Raw genomic sequence first — 13,509 nt, 5'->3', positions numbered from 1 at the left:
CTCTCTGCCTGCTTGCCTTTTTTTTTCTTTTTTTTTTTCAATTTTTAGGAAGCTCTGGGAAACAAACCCGGGACTTCCCATGTGGTTGGGTGGTACCCAATTACTTGAGCCACAGCGACTGCCTACTTGTGTCAGCTCGTTGCATCAGCTCACCATGCCAGCTCGCTGTCTTGCTCATCTTCTTTAGGAGGCATCGGGAGCCAAACCTGGGGCCTCCTGTGTGGTAGGCGGGCACCCAACTGCTTGAGCCACACACATCCTCCCATCCTCCCCATTTTTTTAATATATCCCCCCTTGTGGCTTTTTGTGTGCTTTCTGCTCTCTCTGTCCATTTGCTTTCTCCTGTGTCTATATTTATTTTATTTCCCCTCCCCCCTTGTGGCTTGCTTGCTGTCTGCTCTTTGTGTCCATTTGCTGTATACTCTTCTGTGTTTTTGCTTGTCTCCCTTTTTTGTTGCATCACCTTGCTGAGTCAACTCTCCCCAACACCTGCAGGCCAAGTGGCTCTGCTCAGCATGCAGACTGAGCGGCTCTCCGCAGCATGGGAGTGAACCCGCCTTCACAAGGAGGCTTGGGGACGCAAACCCAGGACCTCCCATATGGTAGACGGGACCCCAGCTGATTAAGCCACAGCTGCTTCTGTCCCCTCCTTTTTTAAATTTGAAAATATATTTATTCCATATTCATACATTAAGGATATTTTCACTCTGTTCTTTGTCATGGTTCTTTCAAGCCATCCTTCACTGTCCCATCATTTCTGTTGAGAAGTTAGCTCTCAGTCTTCTTGTTCTCTTAAAAAAGTAATCATCCTTCCCGCCTTCTTTGGTTGCTTTCAGTTTTGTTTTTAGCAGTTTTACTATGATGCACCTAGGTGTGGATTTCCTCTTATTTATCAGGTTTGGTGTCCAGGGGCTTTGATCTTATGATCTTTGTCCAGTTTTGAAAAATTTTTCACCATAGTTTTTCAAATATTGCTTCTGCCCCTTCTTGCATTGTTATTTTCTGACATTCCTATTTACAAAATGTTAGTCCTTCTCAGAGTATGTTCTCTCTCTTACCTTCAATCTTCTATTTGCTATTCTTTTGTCTTTCTTTATTCTAGGTATTTCCTTCTAAACTATCTGCGGTTCACTAATTCTTTGTTCAGTAGCACCTAATTTGCTGTTATATCTGTCTTAAGATTTATTTATTTACTTATCCCCTCCCCCCCCCCCCCCCCCCCGCCATTGTCTGTTCTCTGTGTCTATTTCCTGCATCTTCTTCTTTGTCTGCTTCTTTTGTTATCAGCGGCATGGGAATCTGTGTTTCTTTTTGTTGTGTCATCTTATTGTGTCAGCTCTCTGTGTGGGTGGAACCATTCCTGGACAGGCTGCACTTTCTTTGGTGCTGGGCGGCTCTCCCTATGGGGAGCGCTCCTTGCGCGTGGGGTCCCCTACACGAGGGACACCCCTGCATGGCAAGGCACTCCTTGCGTGCATCAGCACTGCGCATGGGCCAGCTCCACACATATATCCATCTTTAGAGTTCTCAATATGTTTGGTATTTTCAATTCTAGGATTTACATTTTTTTCCCCTAGAAATCCAGTTCTCCATTGGAATTCTCAGCCTTGTGTTTTGTCACCCTGAGTTTATTGAAGTTTGTGTCTGTAGTTCCTTTGGATTTGTTTCAATTATTTCTTTTTTCTGTTGGATTTTTATTCTGGTTCTCTCCGTTGCTTCATGTATCTGGTTATTTTTTATTGTATCAAACTTTTCATATATGAATATTTATAGAAATAATTTACAGTCTAGGGTGGTATTTCTGCCCCTCTCCCTCTTCCTCCTCCCCAAGGTTTGCATTTGCTTCTGCTAGTTGCCTGGCCCACTAGTAGTTTATTATCACCGTTTTTCAATTTTAGGGATTGAGATGATTCAAAGCTGACGTGGACTTTCCCTTGGTAGTTTGTCTGTTTTAGGCCCATCTGTACTCCTAGGATATCCTCTAGGAGTAAATTAACCTTATATGTGAAATTTACCTTCCTGGGCCACCATCCTGACTTAGATCCTGGCTGAGTTCTTTTTCACTAGCCTGTTAGCTCTTGAACACTTCAAGCAATTTTTATTTATTTATTTATTTTATATATGGTTGTCTTCATCAGGAAGGGTTGGTCTGTCCTCTGAAATCAGATGTCTTCATCAATTGTTACTGTAACTTTTGGGGATTATCCTCTTGGAAAAAATATAAAATATGGTTTATAGAGGAAGGTTAAATAATTTTCTCCGAAGTTGCATGCGTATTATAGTGCTGTGATTTTAGGACGGGTAACTATTCTCAGCCTATGTTCTTTTCACTACATTATGCCAGTATTTTGTGAATATGAATGGCATTCAGAAGCCATCTTTGGGATCGTGAATACCAATGCACACATCAGGCAAGATTTACGTAGGATTGTTGTTCATATTCTCATTGTGGTTGTGTGATCAAAGCAGGCTACTCAGTGTACTTCTTATTAGTTTCTGAGTTCTTTATTGAAAATCACAACAAGTTCCTTTTATATATATAAAGTCAAATATTTAGAATAGTACTTGAATGGAAAAATGAAGCAAAGTAAAAGATCAGCACAATGTCTTAGAATTTTGAAATATAATAATCCAGTTGGAAATGTGTAATTTAGAAATGAAGCAAAATTCACCCCCAATATAATTCAACCTTTTCTGTGATTAGTAGTTTCTCAGATTTATATTCCTATATTTTCAGTTTTGCCAAAACCTTTGTTTTGGATGTTTTGTGAAATGTATAGGTAACAGTGACATGGGAATAAGCCTGATTCATTGAGTGAATGAAGCTCAGTGTATTAATAGTAATTTTCTCCTTTTATTCATTTACTTTTGTGGAAGGAACAGAAATGTTGATGGTTTGAATTCTTTCTCCCTTTATTTAAAAATTACCAATAATCTCATCTCTTTCTTGTTAACCTAGGGATAAAGTAATTCCTAACAAAGTGGGGACATATTGTATCCAGTTTAGTTTTATGATGGATAAAGCAAATACTCTCAACAGTGAACAGGTTTGCTTACTTCTTTATATACCACAGTTAAATTTATATTTTTCTCAGTTAGCTAAGAATGAAAGGTTTTGTTTAAAAGTGAATTAATATTTGGATGCAAAGTATTAACAATGCAAACATTGGGAAAATTAGAATAGCATATATTTAAATTATGTTTAGTAAGTTTTCTTGATGCAGAAGTCACTTTTCCAATTAGTTGAGTAAATATTTACTCAATTAGTAAATATTTTGGTACATATATGTTAATGAGGCTCATAACAACCATATACAAATCTTTCCATTGATAACATTTGTTACTAGAATTCTGGATAATTAAGTTTAAGGTAGTTTTAACATACACCATCTCCATTTAATTTTTTTCCTCCATTTAATTTTTTTTCACTACCTGTATTTTTACTGTCTCAGTTCTTAGATGATTATAAATAATAAAAAATTATCCTGAGTTTTTGAAGTAAATTGATTTAAGTGATTAATGGAAATAAATTTTAGAAGGTAATATTTCTTTTAGTATATGCTATTATTTCTTCTCTTCAATCTCTTACACACTAAAGCATCAATGTGTTGTTAATCAGAGTACTTCTTTTGTTTTGAAAGATTATATTTGATGTTCTACCTAATCAACCTGTGAAGTTAATTCCTAAAATTCAACCAGCCACACCAGCTGTTTCTAATGTTCGCTCAGTTGCTAGTAGGACTTTGGTGAAAGATTTACATCTCAGTATCACGGTAATGTTAATTTTCTTCCAAAAATAACTGTGTAACAACATTTATTTTAAATTTGGAGTGAAAATTGTTATCAAGGAGTCAGATTCAGGGCAAACTTTTACAGATGAATTAAATATAAACATCTTTTTATTTGACCAAAAATGGAGAATACATGACATCCATAAAATAAATACAGGTATACTAAGAAGAGAACTGACTTAAAATGTAAAAATCTGCTTACCTTTCCTAATATTTATCTTTATACCCCCATTTCCTGTTTGTGTTATGAATGTGTGTGAACTACATTGATTGTTCAATGTCTAGTTCATAGCTAAGGAAGAAAATGAATGCTCCTGAAGGCTGCTAATTACCTGAAGAGCAAGTAGCAACAGAGCTGCTAAGAATATTAACAAAAACATGTAAAGCCCTGTAGTGGTATTTCACCTTATGGAAAATTTTGCTAGTGACATATTTTACTCCTTTCAAACTGCTTTTTCCTGTTTTAGACTAGTTAGTGGTTCTTAAGTTTTCTTTCCCACACCTCTTCTCAAGGTAAAACAGTGCCACAGAATTAATGCAAGGGGTATTTGAGTCCATATATGCACCAAACATTGTCCGAACAGTACAGGATATTTCACACATAGATGTTTCTCTTGATTTTTAAATGCATACAGATGCTGTTGAAGTTAATAAGATAATTAAAAAGCCATTATAAGTTGATAATACTTTTCTGTTAAGCATTTTTTCACATTAGTAGATGCTGCAAGTATATAAGAAGGTGAAATTTTTAAGTGGGGTCCTTGTAATTTATAAAGATAGGAGCCGTTGTATTAGATATATGTCTCTGGGTTTTTTATGGCTTTCTGGGACTATTTCTTCTGGAGCACTTAATCTTAAAACCGAATTCTGGGCTTGGATTAAGAAGAATCGTAATTTAATATTTGGGGGTCTAGAATATGTCATTATTTATTTATACATGCCATTCTCTGGATTTACTCTAGCAAGTTTTTCTAATTATTTTCCATTATTTATTTTAAGGATGAGTACAGCAATCATACTGGAATTGATTTGGTTGGCACTGTAATAGCTACTATCAAAGGTTCTAATGCAGAAGATACTGATATACCACTCTTTATTGGGAAAGTGAGGACGCTTGAATTTCCCTTTGTGAATGGTTCAGCTGAAATCACGGTAAAGTTTTATACCATTTGGTAGACAAAATTTCTGTCTTTAATACTTTAAACTACCATATTAAGATACCTGTTCCTTTCTATGCATGGCTATGAAAATATACTAATTAGAGCATAAAAATTGGGAAGTCACCTGAAATATTTTGTGATTTTGCTCTAAACTATTACTGATTGAACCCATGATCATAATTACTGTTAGTAAGGCTGTTTTTTTCACTGTGGATGACACCACCTTTCTGTGAGTCTGGTGATTTATTCGCTTCTGTGACAGTGTATCATGTTTCATTGAAAAGCTGCCATTCTGTGAATAGAAACAGAATAAAACATACCCCAGGTAAAACATAAACATTTCTAGAAAAATTAATCAGCTTATATTTTTCTTTTTTTTCTTTTCCAAAATGAAAATATTCTTACTTGTGTTAAAAAAAAATGTATAAGAACTGATAAAAAAAAGTAATCACTGGAATACAGATACCTTCAGAAATAATAATGATTATAAGTATATAGCTTTACAGACTTTTCAGTGCATGCACTAATAGTGAACACATCTTCTGTGTATATTATTTATATATGTGTATGATAAAATTTCATTAATTTCATTAATATAAAATTATATTAATGTAATAATTGTACTGTTTTAAAAATCTTATTTTCCTGTTTAATATATCTTCAATATATTTCTTAGTAAATGTTACATCAGCATTTTTCTATATACATCTTCTGCATATATCTGATTATTTCCTTAAGAAATTGCTAGGAATAGAATTCATTGGACACAGGGGATGCACATGTTGACCTTTTGATTGTTGTTGCCAAATGTCCTTCAGTTTAAACTTCTGCCAAAAATATGCATGCATTTTCATAGTATTGCCAACCCTAGATATTACCAGTTTTTAAAATTCTAATCAACATTCCTATATTTTAAAAATTATTTTGCCACTTGTAAGGTTGACATTTTTAATATATGAAGGAGAATTATATTCCCAATGCTATTTCTAGTAATCTTAATTTTTGATCTGATTGGATTTTATTTTTAGCCTACTTTAAACTTACTAAGTATCATTTATTGAATAATTCTTCTGTAATCCAACACATTTGAAATGGTCACCTTCTCTTGTATTTTTTATTGTCCTTTTCATCTTTCTATCTAATTTGATGTTAACATCATATTTTTTTTTGTTTTTTTAAAAATTTATTGAAGTAATCACTTATCTATAAACATACATAAACAATAAATGTATAGTAATAGCTGTGAACTTACAAAACAAACATACATAACATCATACAGGACTCTCAAACCTGACCCTGCCACAAGTACCTTGCATTATTGTGAAACATTTTAAACTAATTATTAAAGAGCACCCTCAAAATATTATTACTGACCAAAGTATTTTTCCCCCAACCCACCCTATTATTATTTTTTATACCATTTATACGTGAACATACATAAACAAGTGCAGAGTAAAAGTTGTGAACTTACAAAGCAAACGTGCATAATATCATACAGGGGTCCCATACATCAACCCACCACCAATACCTTGCGTTGTTGTGAGACACTTTTTACAAATTATAAAAGAATATTGTCAGAATCTTACTATTAACTATAGTCCTTATATTTGGTGTTTCCCCCCCGACCTACCCTATTATTATTCTTTACATGTATTTTTATGACAGAAGTTGTAAACGTAGACAAAACAATCATGCACATGTGCAGAATTCCCAAACAATAACCCTCTGTCAGCACACCTCATCGTGGTGGAACATTTGTTAACGGATTATGAGATATCATCATCAGACTGTTACCACTAACCATGGTCCATAGCATACATTGGGCACAATTTTTCAATACTCCCCCATTATCAACATAGTACATCTTTGGTATAGATGCATGAATATTACAGTATTGCTGTTAACCACAGTCCACAGGTCATTCCCATTGTATTTTTTCCCATGCTCCTCCACCATGTATATCTGTACATACATCTACTGTGTATCACAAAGGACACTCTTGCATCTCTACCATCAACTGCAGTTCTTATCCACCTCTGGGTTTACTGTGCTCTTCAGTCCCTTGATTATTCTCTAGCTTTCTTCAGTTGTCATTTACGTCCTGTATTAGTCAGCCAAAGGGGTGCTGAATCAAAATACCAGAAATCAATTGGTTTTTATAAAGGGTGTTTATTTTGAGCCTCCTCTCTTTCCTCATGACTGAGCTCCTCTGAATTTACTTCCCAGGGCTCCGGCTCAAGACTCCAAACTGCTTTCTCTGTGCTGCAGTTTCTTTGAGTCCCCGCCCACCAAGGGGGTGGAGATTCATCATCCTACTGACTTTGCCCAATCAAAGCCTTGATCATTATTTAATCAAGTAAAAGCAAAACCTCTGAATCCAGTATACTCTAATATGCCTGGAGGGACAGACCAGTTTACAAACATAATCCAATTTCTATTTTTGGAATTCATAAGCCATATCAAACTGCTACACATCCCTAGATTAACATTTTCAGCCACATTCCCATATATAAACCAGCTGTTACTCAATATAATGTGTTACCATCAACTTTGTACATTTCTAAACTTTTACAGTAAAGCTAAATTAAAACTACTATATACATTAAACATCAGGTCCATCTCAGTCCTCCTCTTATCTCCTTTAAGAATCTACCACCTACCACCAAGTTTTGAAGCTATTTTCCTACATTTTCTTTTAGAAGCTTTATGGTTCTTGCTTTATGTTGAGGTTTTTGATCTATTATGAGTTAATTTTTGTATAAGGTGGGAAATAGGGGTCCACTTTTCCTTCTTTGGGCTATGGATATCCAGTTCGCTCAGGACTATCTGTTCAACTGACTGTTCTGCCTGAGATGGTGTGTTTGACAGGCTAGTCAAATATCACTTGACCTAAAAGTGAGGGTCTTTTTTTCAACTATCTGTTTGCTTCCATAGGTCTATTTGTCTTCATTATGCCAGTATCATGCTGTTTTTACCACTGTAGCTAAGTAATATGATTTAAAGTCTGGAAATGAGAGTCCTTCAACTTTATTTTTCCTTTTTAAGATGATTCTGGCTATTCAGGGCCCTTTACCCTTCCAAATAAATTTGAAACTTATATTTTCCATTTATTTTAAAAGTGCTAGTGGAATTTTTGTTGGGATTGCATTGAGTCTGTATATCAATTTGATTAGAATTGTCATCTTAATGATACTTATTTTTTAAATATTTTTAAATTTATTTTTAAAAGATACTTAGATTGTATAAAATGTTACATAAAAAAATATAAGGGATTCCTATATGCCCCACTGCTCACACTTCCCAATTTTCCCCACATTAGTATCTTCTTTCATTAGTATGATACATTCATTGCAATTGATGAACACATTTTGGAGCATTGCCACTAGGCATGGATTATAGTTTACATTGTAGTTTACAGTCTCTCCTGTTCAATTCTGTAGGTTATGGCAGGATATATAATAACCTGTATCTACTATTGCATCGTCATACAGGACAATTCCAAGTCCCCAAAATGGCCCCATATTGCACCACTTTCTCCCTCTCCCTAACTTGAGCACCTCCAGTGGCCACTGTCTCCACATCAGTGATACAGTTTCTTCCATTGCTAGAATCACAACAATTCTATAGTAAAATACCAACAAGTCCACTCTAATTCATATTTCATTACTTCATTGTGTGGACCCTGGGATGTCAGTATCCACTCCACCTCTAAATCGAGAGGGGGCTTAGATCCCACATGGCAGCTGGATGTGATTCTCTGTTTCCAGTTGCAGACTCTCTCAGTTCCCTGGTATGGTGGTGGATGACCATCCCAACCTCCGTGTTAGCTGACCTGGGTAAGTCCAATGAACCAGAGAGTAGGTGTTGCCACTCAGCTGGACTCAGGACCCAGCTGGTACATGGATAGCCTAGAGATTGAAATCTCTTGGACGTACACCTACCAACTCCAGCACCAACTATAGGTTCAGATAAAAGGGACATGAGAGGCATGTGTAGATAAGTCACATCTGAGTCTAACTCTGTCACATTCGGGAGCACAACCTCCAAAGTGGGGCCCACTGGCAAGGCACAAACTCCAAGGCTATCTGTCCTGACCATAGGACCTGGATGTCTCCAGAGCCCTTAGGAGCCCCACTATTTGGGGTAGTATCTACTTTGACATTCCATGAAATCCTGCTGAGATGTGCATAAGTGTTACCTCTCTGATGACTTCCTGACTCACTTTGAAGTCATTTAGCCATATAAACTCATTTGTCTTTACCTTTTCCCCCTTTTATTCAATGTCTTTTTCCAGTTGATCACCAGCTAGTGCTTGTTAGTAATCCCTTGGTGCCAGGGAGGCTCATCCCTGGGAGTCATGTCCCACGCTGGGGGAAAGGTAATGCATTTATATGCTGAGTTTAGCTTAGAGAGAGGCCACATTTGAGCAACATGGAGGCTCTCATGAGGTAACTGTTAGGCACCCTACAACACCAGGCTAAGTTGCAATTTCAAGAGCAAAGGCTCAGAGAGTTGTCAATATCAAGAACCCATCAGTGGACTATCCTTCTTCACTAGTTATTGCCCCTGAACTTGGAGGATTGTTGTTGTTCCCTTAGAGAATGTGGCAGAGCTCTCTAGTATGGGAATTCAGTATTCTTTCAGTTGTTGTATGACTCTCCTACCCACTGTGGCAATGCCCCATGAGCATTTGAACATATTTATATACCTTATATATATGCCCACTTAATTATATTTAGTCTTCCAATCCATGACCATGGAATGCTCTTCCAATTATTTAGGTCTTTTTAAAATTTCTTTTAACAATGAGTTGTAGTTTTCTGAATACAAGTGCTTTACATCCTTGATTAAGGTTATTCCTGAATATTTGGGTTTTATCTGTCATATTTTATTCTCACCACTCTTTTGGTACTTTTATTTAATTTTACTGATATAATCTTCATTAGACTCTCTTCCAGGCCTCTCTCTCCTGTCTTTTCTTTTCAGGCTGTAGCACACCCATTAGTTTTTCCTGCAAAGCTGATCTCTTGGTTACAAATTTTCTCAATTTCTGTTTATCTGTGAACATTCTAAACTCACCCTCATTTTTGAAAGACAAACTTGCCAGATGTAAGATTCTTGGCTGGAAGTTTTTCTCTTGCAGTAGCTTAAATATATCACTGTCCTCTTGCTTCCATGCTTTCTGATGAGAAATCTGCATTTAATCTTATTGAGTATCTCTTATATGTTATGCATTTCTTTTCTCTTGTTGCTCCCAGAATTCTCTCTTTATCGTTGGGATTTGACATTCTGATTAATATGTCTCTTGGAGTTGGTCTATTTGGATTTATTTGGTTGGGAGTACGTTGTGCTTCTTGGACATGGATATCTTTGTTTTTCCATAGGGTTGGGAAATTTTCTACCATTATTTCTTCAAATATTCCCTCTGTCCCTTTTCCCTTCTCTTCTCCTTCTGGAACGCCTATGACACGTATATTTGCATGTCTCTTGTTTAGTTCCCTGAGGGCCTGTTTAATTTTTTCCATTCTTTTCTTCATCTCTTCTTTTGTATGTATGCTTTCACAGGCCATGTCTTCAAACTTACCAATCCTGTCTTCTCCCTCCTCAAATCTGCTATTACATGATTCCAGTGTATTTTTTTTCCTTTTTTATTTTCTTTTAAATGTTGCATTCAAAAAATATGAGGTCCCCATATACCCCCCACCCCACCCACGCCACCCCTCCCACGTCAACAAACTCTTCCATCATTGTGGCACACCCACTGCACCCGGCGAATACATTCTGGAGAACTGCAGCAGCACATGGAGAGTAGTCCACGTTGTAGTCCACACTCTCCCCCAGTCCACCCAGTGGGCCACGACAGGACACACAATTTCCAGCATCTGTCCCTGCAGCACTGCCTAGGACAACTCCAAATCCTTAAAATGTTCCCACACCATATCTCTTCTTCCCTCTCCTGACCATCAGCAGCCACCGTGGCCACCCTCTCCACATCACTACTACAATTTCTTCCCTTACTAATCACAATAGTTTCCCAGAGAACACCAGTAAGTCCCTTCTAATCCATACTCTATTCCTCCATCTTGTGGACCTGGGATGGCTATGTCCAGTCCCCCTGTACATCAAGAGGAGGTTTAGATTCCACATGGATGATGAATGCAATTCTCCTGCTTGCAACTGTAGGCACTCTTGGCTCCCTGGTTTGGTGGTTGACCTTCTTCATCTCCCTGTCAGCTGACCAGGGTATGTCCAAGATACCTCCAGTGTATTTTCAATTTCATTTATTGTACCTTTCATTCCCATAAGATCTGCTATTTTTCTGTATATGCTTTCAGATTCTTCTTTGTGCTCATCCAGTGTCTTCTTAATATCCTTAATCTCTTTATCCATCTCATTGAATTTGTTAAGGAGATTTGTTTGAACATCTGTGATTGGTTGTCTCAACTCCTTTATGTCATCTGTAGGCTTATCTTATTCCTTTAACTGGGCTATATCTTCCTGTTTCTTGATGTGGATTGTAATCTTTTGTTGGTGTCTTGGCATCTAGCTTACTGGATGTATTTATTCTGGGTGTAGTTTCTCACTTTAGACTTTCTTGCCCTTTGTGCCTTGCTGGTTATATAGTAGGAGCCAAGGAATTGTGTAGTTGGTGCTGTAAGCTGGGGAGGCTTAAGCTGCCCTCATTGCCCCAGGAACCAATGAAGCTTCTCTCATTGTGTGCCAGGGGTATGGACGGAGCCAGTCTTGTGTAATAACCCAAATTGTACACAACTATACTGTACTTGCCCAGAGAGACTGATGAAGCTTCATGCCGCTTTTCCCCCTGCCTTGGTCAGGAATGGAGCTGCAGGTGGGGGCAGCAGTCTGTGCTGTGCAGATCAATAATGACTGCACTTGCCCTGGTAGACTTCCAGTTATTCAGTCTGTGCCAGCTGAATATACCTGGGTTACCTGGAGAAGATGGTGCAGGGCTCGCCAGCTTCCTCCCTGCTAGAGGTGGGGCTGAAGACTAGGCTAGGGCTGCAGACCGATGTGGGTGAAAGAAACCGGTCTTTACCATGACTGTGATTTTCACTCAGCCTGGCTTCCTGTCATGTTGGGGGCAGAGTTAAAAAGGCAGCTGTCGGCCTCTTTCAGACTTGGGCAGGTTCAAACTTTGGATGTTTTTAGGATTATACTTTAGCTAGCCGAGTTTACTAATCAGTAGCCAAAATCGGTGTCCAACCATCTCTTCCCTCCTCTTTTTGGGAATGGAGCTTCCAGTTTCAGCCACAGAATAGCTCCTGGGGCTGTTTGTGCTGCCAAAGTAGGATGATCATTGGCCTCTGCGGCATGGCCTGTATTTATCCAGAGAGGTTGATGCAGGTCCCCCCAGTTTCTTTCCTCCTGGAGGTAGGGCTGCAGCTTAGCTAGAGGTGCAATCCTATCTAGATGGAAAGAAGCTGGGCCCTACCAGCACTGTGATTTTCAGTCCACCCCTCTTCCCTTCATTCTAGGGGCAGAATTAAGATGGCAGCCACTGGCCTTTCCAACTTGGACAGGTTCAAACTTTAGCTGATTTTAGGATTATACTATAGCATGCTGAATTTGCTAATCAGTAGCTGAAGTTAGTGCCCAACCATCTCTTCCTCCCCCCTTTCTGGGAAATGAAGCTTCCAGTTGCAGCCTCAGAATAGTTCTTGATGGGTGGCTTGTTCCACCAGAGGAGGATGGGCACCAGCCTCCAGGGCATGGAGTGCTCTACTTAGGGATCTTCTCTGCAGATGGCTGCAATCTCCTCCTTCTCTTCTTTCAAGGATGTTGCAAGATGCTCTTCTGGTCTCCTGGAGCCTCCAAACACGTGCTTTAGATAGTTCCAGGTCATTGCTATAACTGCCTTGTAGCACAGGCTGACTCTAGGAGCTCCTTACTCTGCCTCCATCTTGCTGGTTATGTCATATTGTTTTTAATAACTCTGAGGGTTGCAGACTGGAAGCCTGCTAGATGTATTTGGCTTGCAGACTTGTTGGTCTGGCAACGACCAGTTGGTGCAGCATTTCATTTTAATTAATTTCCAGCATATAAAGTTCTGGAGTTTTTACATGAAGATCTGTGTTTCTTACTTGGAGAAATCCAGAGGTCTGGCAATCCAGGCCAGGATTCCAAGGGCAGCAGTATGGGGGACTGCACAGTACCTACTACTCCCAGGCCATGCATCTCTTCTCCAGGCAGTCGTGGCCATTCTGCTTCCTCTCGTCTCTTGACATTGAGGGCAAGTGTCATTTGTCTCCCATATTCACACTTGTGCTTACAGTGGAGAGTAAAGTAAAATTTTCCTATACTCTAATAAAAATTAGCTAATGAAAGGCATGTTGATAAAAAGGATGGGGAGACCTGTTTAATTTGAAAAGTAGGTTTATTTTTGAAGAATACATCTGGCCCACTTTTCTGTTTATTTGCTTGACCCTCCTGTAGTCATTGGAAATCTGACTTAGCTTTATACAGTTTCTTTTTTATTTATTTATTTTTAATTCATTTTTTAAAATTTTACATTAAAAAATATGAGGTCCCACTGTACC

General features: G+C 38.1%; 1 protein-coding gene across 2 annotated transcripts in view; it reads left to right on the top strand.

Moving 5' to 3' along the window:
- Window positions 1–13,509, top strand: part of SMCHD1 (structural maintenance of chromosomes flexible hinge domain containing 1) — a 171,177-nt gene that overhangs the window by 117,606 nt on the left and 40,062 nt on the right. For both annotated transcript variants that reach the window (XM_071208495.1, XM_004455865.5), the window contains 3 exons: window positions 2,960–3,047; window positions 3,642–3,773; window positions 4,791–4,943. In XM_071208495.1, the coding sequence (XP_071064596.1) occupies window positions 2,960–3,047; window positions 3,642–3,773; window positions 4,791–4,943 (373 nt within the window). The remainder of the gene's footprint in view (window positions 1–2,959; window positions 3,048–3,641; window positions 3,774–4,790; window positions 4,944–13,509) is intronic.

This window comes from Dasypus novemcinctus, chromosome 16 (genome assembly GCF_030445035.2).
Source record: "Dasypus novemcinctus isolate mDasNov1 chromosome 16, mDasNov1.1.hap2, whole genome shotgun sequence".
In the NCBI taxonomy this organism is placed as follows: domain Eukaryota; kingdom Metazoa; phylum Chordata; class Mammalia; order Cingulata; family Dasypodidae; genus Dasypus; species Dasypus novemcinctus.
Note: the sequence above shows the minus strand (reverse complement) of the source record. Positions and strands in the feature narration are given on the sequence as shown.